General features: G+C 44.7%; 1 protein-coding gene across 2 annotated transcripts in view; it reads left to right on the top strand.

Moving 5' to 3' along the window:
- Nucleotides 1-1,203: 1,203 nt before the first annotated feature.
- LOC115096933 (annexin A1-like) overlaps nucleotides 1,204-18,602 on the top strand; it is a 55,678-nt gene continuing 38,279 nt past the window's right edge. Inside the window, exons 1-2 of one of the 2 annotated variants that reach the window (XM_029612250.1) lie at nucleotides 1,204-1,357; nucleotides 13,755-13,835. In XM_029612250.1, coding sequence (XP_029468110.1) covers nucleotides 13,770-13,835 — 66 coding nt within the window. In that variant the 5' untranslated portion in view covers nucleotides 1,204-1,357; nucleotides 13,755-13,769. The remainder of the gene's footprint in view (nucleotides 1,358-13,754; nucleotides 13,836-18,602) is intronic. The other variant, XM_029612258.1, reaches the window with a different exon arrangement.

Raw genomic sequence — 18,602 nt, 5'->3', positions numbered from 1 at the left:
AATATGCTTGCGAGACCAAAATTACATGCATTGTTTTGATTTCTATAAAATAGCAACTATGTGAGAACAAGCTATTTATCACCTATATGCTAACTTTATGCACGTAAATGTTTTCAAAATTCACCCCCTGTTACAGCCATTTTCTTTCCATGCAGATGGCTAGTGCAAAGTCCTTGGGTGCTTTTTACCCATTTTGTTGCCTTTTGAAAACTTGCTATAAGGTCCAAAGATTAAAAGTAGATGCCGATTTTGTTTCTGTAGTTGGTAGCTAGGTGGGCTATTGAAAATTGTCTTCTAAAAGTTTACAGACGTTTATGAGCTGAAAACTCTTTGTTCTCATAACATTTTCCCAATTTTCAATCATATAGAGCAAGGTTATAATTAACAATTTCATTATTTACATTTTGAAGGACAAAATCTTAACCCTCAAACACTAAGCTGTAAATGCATCACCGCTTATAACAAAATTCACAATAGGCTTTACACCCTTGGATGACTGATGCGTTAGCTGAACTATTTGTATGTGCATTAAAATTACAAGTTAATGCACATATTTAACACGCTTTGATGAATAGACCAATGATTTAATAATTCCCCAATATTATTGAATTGCATTCTTTATTTCATTCTTGAACTGCAATCCACTAAAATACAGCGTTTGAAAAAAACAAAACTATCAGGATTGTGGGTGAGGTTTAAGTATGCATGTAGGAGTTGGTCCTGTTTTTCTTAGTCATCTGTAACCTAAAGACATTTGCTAAACATGTGTAGGTGCGGCCTTAAACCTCCAACCCCCGAACTCAAGATACAGCCAAAATCCCGAATTCCAAAGACCCAGCCAAAAACCTGAATTCCAAAGACCCAGCCCACAGCAGCCTCCCACCGTTAATTATGTGCATCCATAGCCCTTGCTTCTTCATATTTTGAATATACAGAAAAAATATATATAAACATAGAAAAAGATTATTGAGCTACTGTATCTAAATGTGCATTTTTTGTTTATTTTTATTTTTTTGCTATTCTTTTGTTGTAGTAAAAACTAAAGCACTAGTTGTAAATCAGTTCTTGGGACTATGCAATGTATCTATCAGAGGTGGTCGAGCAGCAGAACAGATCTGGAAAACCTGGTGAAAAGTCTTGTTACTAGTTAACAGGCTTGCAGGGCGTGTTTCCCGGGGCAAGCTGCAGATTCCTGTCCTCTGACAAACAGCAGCCAATCGCTGGGGCTGCGGAGCCTTCACTTCGGTTGCTAGGTGCGGTTTCTGGAGCCCTTTATAAAAATCTCAAGCCTAAGGCGCAGCGCTCTTCACTCGGCAGCTTCCAGAGAGGTAGTTTCCTGTACACACTTAGGCAAGTGGTAAGGTTTTTTTTTTTTTTTTTTAAGGTTGTTTACTTTCTTTTCTTCGTCTTTTTTTGCATTACAGCTTGCTTTTGCTACCTTTAAATACTGCCTTTTCAGCGCTCGCCTGCAGTTCCCTACATCGGTCTGTGCTAGCACAGGAAGGAAAAAGGGTGGGACCTTTACATTAAACCTTGCTGGAAAATCTCTAAAAGAAAATATTCATATCAAACTTTCATGAACCTTTAGGTTATTTTGTTGAAGTGGAAACTACAGTAGAATAAGCTGTAAAAGAAAATTGTTTTCAATCTAATCTTTCTTCTTCTTTTTTTTTTTTTTTTTTGCTTGTGTAACCTTGGATAGAAATCATCGCTACAGCTAAAACTATGAGTCATAGGAAAGCAAACTACAGCTCCTTGTTTGGACATTCACATAATCCCTGTGGTTAAAAGTGCCATTTTTTAACTCTTTATGAAACATCAACTCTATGGGACTTCGTCCTGTGGCCTTTTCTAGCAGCATGCTGTTTGTAAAATGTGAATCCTGATTGTAAATGTAAACAGTATTTAGTTTTGCAATTTTAAATCTGCATTTCTGATAGGGGGAAGGGATATGTGGAAGGGGAGGGTAGGAAGAAATGTTGAAGTTACTTTTCACTTCTTATAAATGAATGATATAGCTGCTTTCCTCTTCAGTATGAACAAGTTTGACAGGTTCTTAAACTCTGAAAATACAAGTGAAGGCTTATTTGGGTGTTGTCAGGCAAGAATGTGGGTGTGGAGGGAATTGGAAAGGCACTGCACTTGAACACAACCTTCTTTGAATCTACTGAATAGTAAAGAGAATGCAATTTTTTTAAAACAGTGGAACACCTTCAGTCTGAGTTGGGGGATTTTTGCTATTCATAAATGATCAGGACAGGGCATGTAACTAGAAATCAATTTATTTATGGGCTTGATTCACTCCCAAATCTTTTTTTGCCATGCAGGGAGGGGAGAAAAAAAAAAGACTGTCATAAAAGCAGATATTCAGGAGATATTTGGCCTGAGAAGCAAATCTTTTGAGATCATGGAAGGAGGAGTTGCTATGGACCCCTGTACGCCTTCTAATTTGCCCGCAGACCTGCCCATAAACATTCTCTGTGGGCCCTTAAATTCAAATATGTTAATTCCTGCTTAAGGCTGGCGCAAGTCTGGGATTTTATGTGCATTGATTAAGCACTTGTGCGGACAAGACGCCATTTTCCCAGCAGACATGGCTTGTTCTAAAGCTGTTTGGGGTTTGTGCAGGTAAACACCCACCCACCATGTTTACATGCAAGTTTCCCCACAATGCCGAGGTGGGAACTGGGGGCAGAGAAGGGGAGGGGCTTGGACGTGCATGCATACTTTTTGATTTTCAGAAGCTTGCGCATACATGTAGCAGGTGTACATTATGTAGGTACATTTGTTGAAATTATTTTGAAAGGGAACTTACCCACGTAAATTCCCTTTGAAAATTGTAATTTATATGTGTATATGTTTCATATGATAACCTGCAATGTTAAAAGAATTACCTTCCATATGGACAGTTTTCAAAGTGTTTATTTTTTACTGAAGACTTTGCCCATGTAAATCTACCTTTTTGAAAATGTCCCCCTCCCTTTCTCAGTGCAGGTAGGAGTTAAATTGCTGCTTAATAAGTTGTATATTTTTAACCATGTGGAAAACGGGGTGCATTTCATTTGGAGGAGGATAACTATGTGCAGTCGTATTTTGAAATCATCATGCATACTGTTTGACACTCTATATGTTCCTGAGGTATTTCCCTTTGAAAATGAGTTTGCATTTTTGTAGATATGCAAGCTGCATAGGAAGATTGAAAAATCCCCCATAAAACATTTTGTACATGTAGTGAAAAATAGTAGGCAGGAGGCTGGAACAAATCCTCTTGTTTAATTCTATTGCATAACCCCAGACCTCAATTTAAAAAAAAAAAGAAAATTCTCAATTTTAAATAGTGAGTAAGTTTCCATACAAAAGTAACTTTTAAAGAGCCAATGAAATATTTCCCATCAGGGATTATAGTGTTTCCCTTTAAAAATGCTTTGCCTTACTGTAATTCATACATTACTCACTAGAACTGTCATATTATCTTTCTTAGATTAATCTATACATGAAGTAATTTTCAAAAGGATTTACACATGTAAAACTAAGTTTTATGCATGTAAACTTTACACAAGTAAATGGTCTTTTGAAAAGTGCTTCTGTTACATGTGTAACTCCTTTGAAATTTTATTAAATTTTCAAAATGCTTTACATGTATGAATAGGCTTTTAAAAATTGCTATATGCTTTTATGCACATAATTTATTTATTTATTTATTTTTTTAAGCTTTTATATACCGAACTCCATTGAAAGTTCACTCCTAAATTTTTATTTTAGAAACATCTTTATTGCCTCATTTTAACAATTCACTTACATCTCACACATTAATACTTGCAATAACCATACTTTGTAGATGCATCTAAACTGTTTGACTGATATATACCTAACATATGTAATTATCATAGGGCACTATGGTCTACACAAATATATGGAAATCAAAGGACACATACATTATTGGCATAATGCACTACTATATTAGAAAGTAGGACTAGTTCATCATAACTACTCATAGCACTAAGTAAAACTACTGCTTGCAATCAGTTCTCAAGCATACAAGCTACTGTACACATATATATATATCATACTCTTCCTTCATATTATACACCAATAACATTGGAAAACTCATATTGTTTTTCATAAATACCTAATCAATAGTTTACACAGGGACTGATAGTATATACTAGTTCTCACAGGACAAGCAGGATGGCAGTCCTCACATATGGTTTACATCACAGGATGGAGCCCAATCACGGAACACTTTTGTCAAAGTTTCTAGAACTTTGACTGGCCCCCACTGGGCATGCCCAGCATGGTACCGACCCTGCAGCCAGCAGGGGACCCTCTTCAGTCTTCTTTTTTCCGTGCAGCAGTAGCCACGTGGTTAAGGAGCTCTGCAACTATTCCTGACAGGAATTTTCCTCATGGAATTGTTTAAAGTTAAATTGCCCCACAGGGGTCCCTCCGTTAACTTTTTCAGTCTGCGGTACTCCGGTAAGTTTTTTACCCATTTTCCGTCGATTACCCTTGAGTTTGGCCCTCGCGGCCTATTGGCCGTCGACCGTACCGCGGCTAGATTTGGGGTTCCGTCAGTGTCTGGACTGTACTCGTACCATGTCCATTACAGACCAGCATAAAGTCTGTGTACTCTGTTGTGGATGAGAACACAATGTCTTAACCTGCATCAAATGTGCCCTAATGACACCAAAAAGTCGCAAGGCTAGAATGGAGAAGATGGGACTTCTCTTTCTTGCTCAAACCCCGACTCCATCCATTGCATCGACATCATCTGAACTGGCACCGTCAATCGCCATCGGCACCGAAAATGTCAGACCATCGAGGCATCAAAACCATCGACCGCGCCATTGTCCGAGCTGCTGCCGAAAAAACCCGTCCAGAAAAGGCACTGACCTTTTCGGCGACTGGGTCACCGAGGCAATCCTCACCCGACAGGGCATCGGGAGCCGCGACTCCACCTTTAATGGTGGTCCCTCCGGCTATGCCTCTGCCTCCTCCTTCTGTTTTGGAGCCGGGGCTGCTTGCTCCAAGTTTCCAAGAAGAATTGGACTGGATGGATCAGGCCATCGATAAGGTGATGCATCGACTCGAGATTCCCCCGGCACCGATATCGGTATCGATAGTGGAACCAAGCACCAACCTGATTCCAGCAGCATTGGCACCGCTGCTATCAAGGATGGAAGCGCTTATTGCCGCTTTCCCACCGGTGGATGCCGGGTCACCGATGGCTCCGGTGCCCTCCCCGCTGACTTTATCATCAGGAGGAGAAACACCGTTCCGCATACCTCCATCGGGAGTTCTGCCTCAGCCATCGAGATCAATACCTCCATCGGTGCCATCGAGCCATCCACCGATGCCTGCGCCAGGGCCTTCATTGCTTTCATCGGTGCCTCCGGTAATTCCTCTGCCTTCGGAGCCTTAACCGGGACCTTCAGGAATCCAACTATCCCATCCCTCTTCAGTTCCTAGACTGACAAGTACTGATCCTTATGATACCTGGACTGATGATTCTTCACCAGATACCGATGATTTGCCTTCACCACCTTCACCCACTGAAAGTAGAAAAGGTTCTCTGGAGGAGAACGCTTCTTTCATACATTTTGTGAAGGACATGTCTGAATTGGTCCCCTTCCAATTACTAACAGAACAGGATGACAAACATCAAATGATGGAGTTGCTTCAATTCCTCGATGCTCCCAAGGAAATCACCTCCATCTCCATCCATCAAGTTCTTCTTGACTTTCTCAAAAAGAACTGGGAACATCCTGGCTCCATTGCACCAGTCCACAGGAAAACTGACTCTACCTATTTGGTGCAGTCAGCTCCAGGCTTTCAAAAGCCTCAGTTGGATCACCAGTCTGTGGTGGTTGAATCTGCGCAAAAGAAAGCAAAAAGGTCAAAAACTCATACGTCCTTTCCCCCTGGCAAGGAACAGAAGTTTTTGGATACCATTGGTCGCCGAGTCTTTCAAGGATCAATGCTGATCCTTCGGATTGCTGCTTACCAACTATATATGACCCAATATAATAGAGTCATTTTTAAGCAACTACAAGACTTCACAACCTCCATGTCTCAGTCACTTCCAGAAAATTTCCACACCCTACTTAATAAGGGTTTGGAATCAGGCAAGCATGAGATTAGATCATGTTACGATATCTTTGAAATTGCAACCAGAGTATCTGCAGCCTCTATTTCGGCAAATTGATGGGCTTGGCTCAAGTCTTCAGACCTTCGTCCGGAAGTGCAAGAGCGGTTATCTCTTTGGCGAGCAGATTCAAAAGACAGTGGCTGAACTAAAGGACCATCATGAGACTCTCTCAGACAGCTCTCTGATACCTTCGGATTATGCTTCTAAACAGCCTTTCCGGAAGGACTCTAAAATGTCTTTCTACAGACCAAAGAAGTCCTACCTCAAATCACAGTCTCGTCAGACCCGAAAACAAAAGCCACAGACAGCCCCCCAGCCGGGCCCTGCTTCTGGCTTTTGCCAGAAGCAGGGCATAGAGAGCAGCAGCTAGATTCCATTACCAAATGTCCCAGTGGGAGGCTGCTTGTGCCATTTCAACAACATATGGCAATCACGTCAGACCACTGGGTCCTAGCAATAATTGCTCAAGGCTATCATTTCAACTTTCTCTCCATCCCATCAGATTCCCCACCTCTGATGTGGAAAACATCCGACCATTCATTGCTCCTGGAGCAGGAGGTCTTCCTCCTACTCAAGTCCAGAGCAATAGAACCAGTCCCATTGCCTTAGCAAGGCCTTGGGTTCTATTCCCGGTACTTTCTAATCCCCCAAAAGATCAGGAGGCGTTCGTCCAATTCTGGATCTACAAGCCCTAAACAAGTACCAGCAAAGAGAAAACTTCAAGATGGTAACTTTAGGCTTCTTGCTTCCTCTTCATCAAAGAGGAGACTGGCTCTGCTCTCTCGACCTCCAGGACGCATATACTCATATTGTGATAACTCCATCTCATCGCAAATTCCTCAGGTTTCTCGTAGACCCCAAGCACTATCAATACAGAGTGCTTCCATTCGGCCTAGCGTCTGCACCATGAGTCTTTACAAAATGCCTCGTTGTGTTTGCCGCCTTCCTCAGGACTCAAGGTGTTCACATCTACCCCTATCTGGATGATTGGTTAATCAGGGCTCCGACTCAGCAAGCCGCTTTGTCATCCCTACATCTCACCTTAAACACTCTAATTTAACTCTGATTTCTCAACTACGATAAATTCTGCTTAGTCTCATCTCAAACCTTATCATTCATTGGGGCAGACTTGGACACCTTACAAGCAAAGGCTTTCCTGCTTCGACAATGAGCCCTCACTCTCGTGTCTCTGGCGCATCAGCTGCCGTCTCAACGCTTGACGACTGCTCATCGTTTTTTCATCCTTCTAGGACACATGGCGTCCTCAGTTCAAGTCACACCAATGGCCCGCCTGGCCATGAGAGTCACACAGTGGGCTCTAAGTTTGCAGTGGACACAGTCCCTTAAGCCCCTGTCGACCATTGTCCATGTTACCGACTCACTCCGTCTGTCTCTCGCCTGGTGGACAAATCACATCAATCTCCTACACGGCTTGCCCTTTCAGGTGCCAAACCCTCAAATAACTCTAACCACCGATGCTTCCAACTTTGGGTGGGGAGCCCATGTGGCCAACCTCCAGGTACAAGGTTCCCGGTCTCTAGAAGAAGCCAAACACCAAATAAATTTCCTGGAGTTACGAGCAATTCGATATGCTCTCAGAGTATTTCAGGATCGCCTGTCCAATCAAGTCATCCTGATCCAGACGGACAACCAGGTGGCCATGTGGTACATCAACAAGCAGGGAGGGACAGGATCCTTCCTTCTGTGTCAGGAAGCTGCACAGATATGGGCGGAGGCCCTCTCCCACTATGTACCTCAGGGCCACCTACTTGCCGGGAGTGGACAACATGTTGGCAGACAAGTTAAGTCGCACCTTCCAACCGCACGAGTGGTCTCTAAACCCCTCAATAGCGAACTCCATCTTCCAAGAATGGGAATATCCTCAAGTAGACCTCTTTGCGTCACCTCAAAATCGCAAAGTAAACAACTTCTGCTCGCTCACTCACAGCCAACACCATCAGTCAAGAGACGCGTTCTCCCTATCATGGTCAACCGCTCTCCTGTACGCATTCCCTCCACTTCTACTTCTCTCGAAGACTCTCGTGAAGCTACATCAGGACAAGGGAACCATGATCCTGATAGCACCCCACTGGCCCCGCCAAGTGTGGTTTCTAATTATCCAGGATCTTTCCATTCGCAGGCACATTCCTTTGGGAAGAGACCCGCTTCTGATCACTCAAAACGACAGGTGCCTTCGCCACCCCAACCTTCTGGCCCTGTCCCTGACGGCATGGATGTTGAAAGGTTAATCCTTCAACCGCTTAACCTTTCTGATCCAGTCTCCCATGTCTTGATTGCTTCACGGAAGCCTTCCACAAGAAAAAAGTATTCCTACAAATGGAACAGGTTCAAGTCATGGTGCTCTTCTCAGGCCCTTGATCCATTTACCTGTCCAATCCCGAAGTTTTTAGACTATCTCTGGCACTTGTCAGTCAGGTCTAAAACCTTCCTCCATCAGGATGCATGTCAGTGCAGTAGCCGCCTTCCATAAAGGTGTCGGGGATGTCCCCTTGTCACACGATTTCTGAAAGGCTTGCTTCACCTCAAGCCTCCACTGCATCCTCCGGCCCCTTCTTGGGACCTCAACCTGGTTTTGGGTCGGCTCATGAAATCACTATTTGAGCCTATCCAATTCTGTGAACTTCACTTTCTCACATGGAAAGTGATTTTCCTTTTGGCAATCACTTCAGCTCACAGAGTTAGTGAGTTACAGGCCCTAGTTACCTATCTGCCTTACACTAAACTTCTGCAGGACTGGGCGGTACTTCACACTCACCCTAAATTCTTACCTAAGGTAGTATCAGAGTTTCATCTCAATCAATCCATTATACTACCTACCTGCTTTCCCAGGCCATATTCCAGTCCAGGAGAGCAGGCTCTGCATACCCTTGACTGCAAATGGGCTCTAGCGTTCTACCTAGACTGTACAGCTGCCCACAGGAAGAACCCTCAGTTATTTGTGTCTTTCCATCCTAACAAATTGGGGCAGCCTGTGGCTAAGCAGACTCTCTCCTCCTGGCTAGCGGACTGCATATCTTTTTGCTATCAGCAAGCGGGCATTCCACTCCAAGACCGTGTTAAAGCACACTCTGTGAGGGCCATGGCGACTTCAGTAGCACGCCTATGATCGGTGCCACTTCCTGACATTTGCAGGGCTGCCACTTGGAGTTCTCTCCACACTTTTACAGCCCACTATTGCTTAGACAAAGCCGGAAGACAAGATTCCATCTTCGGCCAGTCTGTCATGCATAACCTATTTACGACATGACGTACCAACACCCTTCTGCCTGCCCGGTGGGGTTCAGGATGCCCTCTACCAAATTCCACCCCAATTGTTGTGCCTGTTGCATGTCTTTGGGTACATTTGATGCATACTCGGACATCCTCAGCTCGGTACTCACCCATATGTGAGGACTACCATCCTGCTTGTCCTGTGAGAAAGCAAATGTTGCTTACCTGCAACAGGTGTTCTCACAGGACAGCAGGATGTTAGTCCTCACGAAACCCGCCCGCCGCCCAGCGGTGTTGGGTTCATTCCATTTCTTATTTTTCGGCACTTCCTGTAGCTTTTTAAACAAGACTGAAGAGGGACCCCTGCTGGCTGCAGGGTTGGTGCCATGCTGGGCATGCCCAGTGGGGGCCAGTCAAAGTTCTAGAAACTTTGACAAAAGTGTTTGTGATTGGGCTCCATCCTGTGATGTCACCCATATGTGAGGACTAACATCCTGCTGTCCTGTGAGAACACCTGTTACAGGTAAGCAACATTTGCTATCTATCAAGAAACTAAAATGTTTATTTGCAAAGCAAAACAATTGACCTCCTTGCTGCCTATATCTCACCTGATGGGGTGGTTTACTGTGTATTGGGCAGTGTTTAGATATGAGTTCACTCTCTTAGGAGGCCTGGGGCAGAGAATAAGGCATCAGAGTAATAAAAAAAACAGACACATTTGTGAAGGGTTGATCCTCAATGTACATAGCTACAAAGGCACATCAGATAAGACACTTTTATAACATTATGGTTTTTTGGGTTTTTTGCATATATGTGAGTTTTGATTAATTTCTGTATCACATTCTTTAACTTCCTTCTAGTTCAAAGAATGTTTTCTTCCATTAGGGATCTATTTATATTTTTCCTGAAATATTCCTTTATCCTGTTGCTTCCTATGGAATAAATTACACAAGTTCTTTTGCAGCATATGCCAGTACAATAGTGTGGTGATTGAAGCCTGGGAAAACATTTGTCTCGCTGCCCTACAAGCAATATGAATCCTTGTTACTGTGGTGAGGTTGATTCGGCCTATGGGGTGAACCCTGTAGGCCCTCACTAACAGCTGGCTGACAAGAGACTGGTCTAGGGCTTCACTTGTATCAGCCTCTTTCCCTGCAGGTTGAGCCCTTAGGTTCCAGGGCTGTCAGGACTTAGGCGATGGTCTATTAGATGACTGTGTACATGGAGGTCCAGGGCCAGGCAAGGATCAGAGACAGGTGGCAGGCAAGGATGGTCAATGTCCAGGCAAGGGGTCAATGGCAGGTAGCAGTTAAGAGTAGGGTTGTAAATCTGTTTTTGACGATTTAAAAAAATTGTCCGATATTTTTTAAATTGGTACAGTGCGCTGGCCATCCAGTGCTCCTACCATGTGACAAGGGCCGGCCAATGGCACGGATACCCCGTCACATGGTAAGGGCAAAGGGCCATCGGCGCCATCTTTGAGTGGCAGCCGATGGCCGAGAACGGGAGATCGCTCCTGGGACCACCACTAGAGCACCAGGTAATTTAAAAATGTTGTGGGGGGATCGGGAGGGTGGGAGAAGTTAAGGGGTCATCTTTAAAGGGTCGGGTGGATTTTTTTTAATCGGGCCATCGGCACCATTTTTGAGTGGCAGTCAAAATGGCGCCGATGGCCTGGGAGCGGGAGATCGGTCACCATGCCCCCACTGAACCACCAGGTACTCGTGTATTATCAAAGTGTCTTTTGAAACATAGACCGAGTCTGGTCATGGTACAGAAGATATTGGCATAAAAAGTTTTGTACTATCCACAGATGGCATCTCGCCACACAGCAGTTCCACATTTTTTTGGACTTAAATTTAAATTCATGTTGAGATAAGTAAAGATTTTATTTTTAAATATATAAAAAAGAGTATAAAATGTGTTTTTGAATGTAGGCACAGGACCACTGATTATATTACATTGGGCACTGGCGATGAAAGCTATCAGCAATTCCATAAGCCCCAATTTTGAAGGTCCTAATTTTTCCATGACATTACTGCAATTCTGATTAGAGTTTCTTTTGACATATTTAAAGTAGTGGAATTATTTTAATTGCTATAATTTAGAGCTTTCTGCCCTCTGATTTATCAGCCAAGCCATTCTTATATTACCCTCATCTGGAATTAAGTAGAAGAAGCTATGGGCCTGATTTGAAAAAGCATTTACACACTTAAAAATGGGTTTTATACATGTAAATTTCCTTTACCTGCAAGTGGGCTTTTGAAAATTGCTATAATATATGCCATTGAATTGTCCATAGGATTTACCTGTATAAGTACACTTTACGTGTATATAAATGGATTTTGAAAATTGCTACAATAGTAGTTACATTTACACGTGTAAATCCTTTTGAAAATCAGGCTCATACTGTACATGTTCTCAATGTGATGCAAGTTGAAGGACAAGAAGCCAAAAATGTGTACCCATGTTTGAATGCTCAGAATCATTGCCATCTTCAGTGGCTTCAATGGGAAAGAAAATTAAAAGAGATAGTTCATTGCTGATGAATAGATGGTAATTTTTAAAGATAATGTTGGAAGGAATCTGTCCTAATTTTTGTAACAATCCAAAAATGAAAATAAAATGTCTCATCCCATATGCACATTTTGAGCTGACTTCATGCCTTACCATCAGCATTGTATACTAGGGATGTGAATCGGGCTTCTGACGAATGAAAATATCGTACGATATTTTCAAAATCGTCAGAAATCGGGGGCTCCCTGAAACCGATAGGAAAACCCCACAAAATTGTTCGTGGGGGTTCTCTTATCATTTTGGGGGAGGGCGGGAAAAACGGCACACAAAAATAACCCCTAAAAAAAGAGGGATAAATAGGGGTGGAGCAGGGGGCAGGGCACGGATGTTCCGGGACTCGGCTGACAGCTTCTTGCGTAACTCTGTTTTAAAACCGTCCACCGCAGTGCATGGGGGTGGGGGGTTGTTAGCCGTATATCTTTACTTCTGCTCCTGATTAGTTAAGTCTGCAGAAATCTGTTTAGGCATAGATCAACTAGGTGAGGGGTCTTGATCAACTGGGGGGAGTTCAGAATGAAGAACCAGACGGGTCCAAATGACATCGAGATGGACTGGGCAAACTGAACTAATGGGTAAAACTGGGAATGGTCTTCGCGCGACCAAGTTTTTTTAAGTATGGGAGTAGCTTGCTTATTGCGGCGGTTACTACCCCTAACTAATTAAGCTAGATATTTCACTTAGATGCAGTTCCAACACTGCTCTCTGCATTAATGGTGGGGGTGGAAGGGAAATAGAACCAAAAGGTTACTAAGAGCCAAGTTTAACAGATTAGTATGAGAAAAAAAAAGTGTGAAAGCTTGCTGGGCAGACTGGATGGGCCGTTTGGTCTTCTGCCGTCATTTCTATGTTTCTATAAGATATGTGCTTTACCTTTGCTTGCGTAAGCGCTTAAAATTAGGGGCACACATACGCGCAGTAGGCACGCGATTTAAAATTCCAGAATATGTTCGCTTACGTGCCCATGAGTATGTTGGCTAACCGATTAAATGCATTGCAATAAGCCAGTTCTGAATGGGATTGGTAAATAGTCCTAAATCCATAGTCCCATGGATGTTTGTTTGCACTTGTTTAGAGGGGTGTCCATGAACAAAATAGTTTTTATGCATGTTAAAAAGTGTGTTCAATTTAAATAATTAACATATGCAGTTTTCTTACTTCCTTACAAAAAATGTTTTTTTTGAAAAAAATGTTTTTGGGAGGAAGGTGGTGGTTTCATATGTTTGAAGCAAAAGCCACCCAGGCTAAGCTGTTTATGTTTTTAATCATTAACACACCAACCAACCTCCTAAATATTTTTATATACCATTGTGCAAACATTATCCAAATTCTAATATAGTCTATTTATTCTTGAAAAATACACCTATATTGAGCCCAATAAGGCTTCTTAAGTTCATAACCGCCGTCGCTTAGCCGTGAGCTCAGTTCATGTTGTAAAACCCCTGAATTGTACAAGTTTCGAAGATGATTCTTTTTCAAGGGTTGTCCATTTGGTACAGAACTTCTGACTATTTGCTTTTATAACCGATGCTATTTGACTCAGTCCAACAAGAGTTTTAATTAATCAAACCTTGCAAGGTTTGGCTGTACTCTCTCGCTATCTGTCTTTCTGTTTCAATGTGTTTGTTTTGCTATCCTTTTCTTTCATTGTTGGTTGTTCTTAGAGTCAAGGAAAGAATGTAAATATTAAATGGAAAACTTTTAGTTTGCAACTGTCACTGATTTTGCCATTTTGGATGTGCATTTTAGGAAAATTGTAAGGCATCACTTACTATTTTGATGGCATTTGCTTGTATTTCAGAAATTTGGGTCCAGCATGTCTCTTGTGCAGACATTCCTACTGCAGGCACAGTTCCTTGAGGATCCTAGTCAAGGGTGTACCGTAAGTACCAGACCTCAGCTTTTAATTCTGGGTTATTATGCATGCATTAGTACAATTACTTTGTGCCTAAAATGTATGCAAGTCTTTTTTATAAATCTCTCTGCATCCCTTTATGCATGCAAATGGTGTATTGCGGGACAGTTTTGAAAACTGGACTGTACATGAGCAATTTTACGTGGCACACTTCACAACTACAATTTTTGGAAAGGAAAGAATGTGTATGGTTTCCCTTTGAAAGTGAGCTGCAGTGTATGCAGACTAAGTGCCTTTGGAATTGCAAACGCTCTTCAAATTGTCCCCAAATTAGAAATTTAAAAAATGGATAAGGAGTCAACAAATGTCTATTCTTAATCTATCAGTTTCCAAGAAATTAATATAGGATCGGAAGAAATGCTTCTCTAGTGCGTCAGATCTGTTTAAGAAGCAAACCTCTTGGTTATATTCAGTGCTGAGACTGGCATTTTGGGTATACCAATAAGTTGTGTTCACCATGGTGGAATAAAAGAAAATATTCTCCTTATGCAAAATTATATTTTCACATGAAGTTTTAAAAATATTGATGAAAGCTGAAATTGATTTTGTCATGCAGAACAGTCTAGGTATTATCAAATGTTGTTCTGAGACTTTTTCTTATGTCATGCAAGTATTCTAACAGATGTACCTACCAGAATTAGTCACTTGTAGTACTGATGTAAAGTCATAGGATTAAGACTAACCATTAGATTTCTCCATTTCAAAATTTTTTTGGTAAAACTCATAATAGGTGATGCATGGGCCTATAATGATTCTCCTTTTTAAATAAGTTTATAGTATATGGAGGATTTTTAAAAAAAATGAAGTTATCCCCTTTCCCAGGGCACTCCCTGTGGAAGGCAAAGGGCCACCTTAAGATGCTGCAGAGTAGGGGAACAGTGGCTGCAACGCCGGATCAGGATTCTTCCACCAGGGGGGCAGCTCAGTGCTGTAAGACCCAAAGGGACAACCTTACACAGTCTGGGGTAGATTTTCAAATAGCGCGATTTGGCGTACTTTTGTTGGCGCTCCAGGCGCAAACAAAAGTACGCTGGATTTTAGTAGATATGCGCGTAGCCGCTAAAATCCGGGATCGGCGCGCGCAAGGCTATCGATTCCGTATAGCCGGCGCGCGCCGAGCCGCGCAGCCTACCTCCGTTCCCTCCGAGGCCGCTCCGAAATCGGAGCGGCCTCGGAGGGAACTTTCCTTTGCCCTCCCCTCACCTTCTCCGCCCGGCCCTGTCTAAACCCCTCACTTACCTTTGTCGGGGGATTTAAGCCTCCCGGAGGGAGAAGTAAATCCCAGCGGGCCGCTAGCGCGCCGGGCCGCAACCTGGGGGCGGGTACGGAGGGCGCGGCCATGCCCCCGGACCGCCCCGGGCCGTAACCACGCCCCCGGGCCCGCCCCCAAAACGCTGCCGACACGCCCCCAAAACGCTGCGCCGACCGGGCCCGCCCCCAACACACCCCCCTCGCGAAACCCCGGGACTTACGCGAGTCCCGGGGTCTGCGCGCGCCGGTAGGCCTATTGAACATAGGCGCACCGGCGCGCAGGGCCCTGCTCGCCTAAATCCGCCCGGATTTAGGCGGATTTAGGCGAGCAGGGCTCTGAAAATCCGCCCCTTTTTGAATAAACAAGTCCACACAAAGTGTGTTCCAAAACAGAATATGCTTTACTGAAGGCAAAATCCCAAAAAGTCTCAGTAGTATATCAAAAGAAGAAATACAATATGCACTGTGAGTAGATGTTATAGGATAACTTGGACTTCCCACACCCCCGGAAGGCTTTTGTTTCCATTAGAAACCTAATGAGAACAGTTGAAATCTTTTCCCATTACACAGTCTGCCTTCCAGATGAGTTTGTTCCCTTTGAATTTGGGGAAAGTAACCCTACTGAGCACTGCTTGCTGTGCTCCTCCCAGATCTCATGCCAAGAAATATCAGAAAGCAACACACTTGATCAGAGAGGAGAAAAGGCAATCTATCCTCTCCCCTCCTGGAGCCCTCCGGGAGCACAGCCACACTGCTGTATTTCGTCAATGATGTCTTCCCCACTCCTGCCAGCGAATCATGTCGTCACCTTTATAGCCTTAGAGCAAATGCCCATCCTTTAGGGAATGGACTGGAACTATCACTCTGATAATGACTTCATATCTCTTGAACCTCCCAGTACTGGAACTTTCCACATTTTACTCTGTGGTGAATCCTAGTTGGTTTTACGAAAATGTTCAAGAATTACAAGAAGGTAATCTGGCTGAAATGTTTTGGCTTTGAAAATGATTGTTTATACCCCCCTTGATGATGTGTTCTGATGGAACTCTGTTCACAGAGATTTTCCTAGCATGTAGCAGATGGACTCAGGACCAATGGGTATAGTGTGCTCCTGATAGCAGTTGGAGATGGAGTCAGATTTCAATCTGACGTCAGCACTAGTACATATACCCGTGCAGGAAGCTCTGCTCTTCAGTATTTCTCTGTCTCCTTAGCAGTTTGGGACTATACACATGCTTGCACAGCGTTAGAAAATCCAAACCAAAGAAAAATTTAAGAAAGAATCTTACCTCTAGAAACAAGCCCCGCTCTCCTGCGGTGATGCCTAAGGGTCCCTCCCCCAGTCGAGAATTCCTGAGGTGTTTTCCGAGATCCCTCAGAGGTAAGCCTCTGTCCCGCAGCCGGGTCCCGGCATGGACTTAGCCCCCAGGAACAAGAGTGGCTCAGAGGCAGCGGGTGAGATACTGAGCGTGGAGGTGAAGGTAATCTTCCCTCTTCCCCCGCAGCCGGAGACCGCCCGGCACCAGACCGGGAAACGCCGAGACAAAGTAAGGTAGAAAACTTTCTTAAGTCTCCAGTCTTCGAGGCTCGAACAGTACAGATCACCATCCGGCATCTGTCCCATCGGGTTGATCAGCTCCGTCTGGGCTAGACCCTGATCTGGCTCGAGGGCCCTCCCACGTAGAGACCCTCCGGGGTGGTCGCCATCTTGCTTGCGTGGTCGCCAATGCCATTTCCCATTGATCGCCGTTCTATCCGCCGTGCACATAGCAGCAAGCCGGGCGCATAACCTGCGCACACAGCAGCGTGCGCAGAGGTGCCATGTGCACAGCGAGGCCCACGAGGGTGCCGGGTGCATAGCTACTCGCTCAACGGTATCGGGTGCACAAGTTAAGGCTGTGTGCACAGCGGCGCATGCATTTCCTTGAGCACGCATATCTTCCTGCACGCATATCTTCAGCGCACCCAGTGCGCATATCTAAGCCTCCTGGCGCACGCACATATATGCACAGACCGGGGTTTTCAGTGACTCTACGTGCACAAACTATGGCACCACCGGCCAAGAAAGCCAAGGCACAAGTCCTTTGCCCAGCCTGCCACATAAGAGATGCACAGCATGAAGAGGCTACGGACCTGTCTACAGTGCAAGGCGGCTCTGGGTGAACCAGGGCAAGGCTCTCCCCAGCCAGTACTGATATCCAGATCCACCGATAGTACCCCGGACCTCTCTATCCCCAGCTCTGTTCCTCCTCAGGCTGGATTCAATTTAGACCCAGGAACCATTTCCTGGGTAGACTTCTTTAAGGGTCTACAAACCTTTGTCCACATGCATCCGGCACCACCAATGACACAGGCACAGCCTCCACCGGAGGACCCTAACCTCCCTGGGACCTCTCGGCCTCCCAGAGATGTGCCCCCTCCAGCCAAAAGCCTCTCCATAGGGGACACGGACACCTCTGAGGAATATCAAGACTCCCTGGAGGAAGGGGAAATCCCTCCAAGAACAGAACCTTACTGAACCATGATGCGCTTCTTCTCCAAAGACGAGCTACCAGACCTTGTGTCTCTCAGCCTGAAGGAGTTGGCCATCCCAGGTACAAGCACCTTGGTGGAACCAAAGACTAACCCTCTTTTAGTAGGGCTCTGTCAGGCCTCCCGCCATTTCCCATTGCTGCAAGCCGTACAACAGCTGATCGACCTGGAATGGGATGCTCCAGAGGCCAGTTTCAAAGGACTGGCTCTAGAAGCCCTATACCCACTGGAACCCTCAGCCAGAGAACTACTGGTGTTTCCCAAAGTGGACGCCATGGTCTGCGCAGTCACAAAGCACACTACCATTCCAGTCGAGGGAGGAGCAGCACTCAAGGATGCCCAGGACAGACATCAAGGAATCCATCCTTAAACAGTCTTTCGACGTGTCAGCTTTGTCACTGCAGATTGCTGCCAGTTGTGCCGTGGTGATGCATGCCTGCTTGTCACTGGCTAGGAACGCCAACATGCCCATTGAAGCACTAGAACCAGCAATATCCTTCCTCACGGATGCGACCTCCGACCTGGTGCGCACCTCAACCAGGGGTGTCTCATCCTTTGTGGCAGCCAGAATACAACTCTGGCTCCGAAGTTGGTCAGCCGACGTGACTTCCAAGACGAAACTCACAAGAATGCCCTTTAAAGGAGCCCTCCTGTTCGGAAGTGAACTGGAGAAGTTAGCTGACAAATGGGGTGAATCCCCGGTACCTCGGTTACCGGAGGACAAGAACAAAAGAAGCCAACGTTCCTCTCCCCGAACATCCAAGGGCAGAGGATTGCAGCGTTTCAGACCCTACAGAAATACATATCAAGCATCTTGCCCCGGGGGCAGGGGCCACTCCTTTCGGAACAAACACAACAAGGGGGGAGCCGGCATAGGCACAGGCCTCAGCCACACCCCACAATGAGAATCAGCTGACCCATCCACAGGAAGAAGCCATAGGGGGCAGGCTT

This window comes from Rhinatrema bivittatum, chromosome 1 (genome assembly GCF_901001135.1).
Source record: "Rhinatrema bivittatum chromosome 1, aRhiBiv1.1, whole genome shotgun sequence".
In the NCBI taxonomy this organism is placed as follows: Eukaryota; Metazoa; Chordata; class Amphibia; order Gymnophiona; family Rhinatrematidae; genus Rhinatrema; species Rhinatrema bivittatum.
This window is presented reverse-complemented; position numbering and strand designations above follow the sequence as displayed.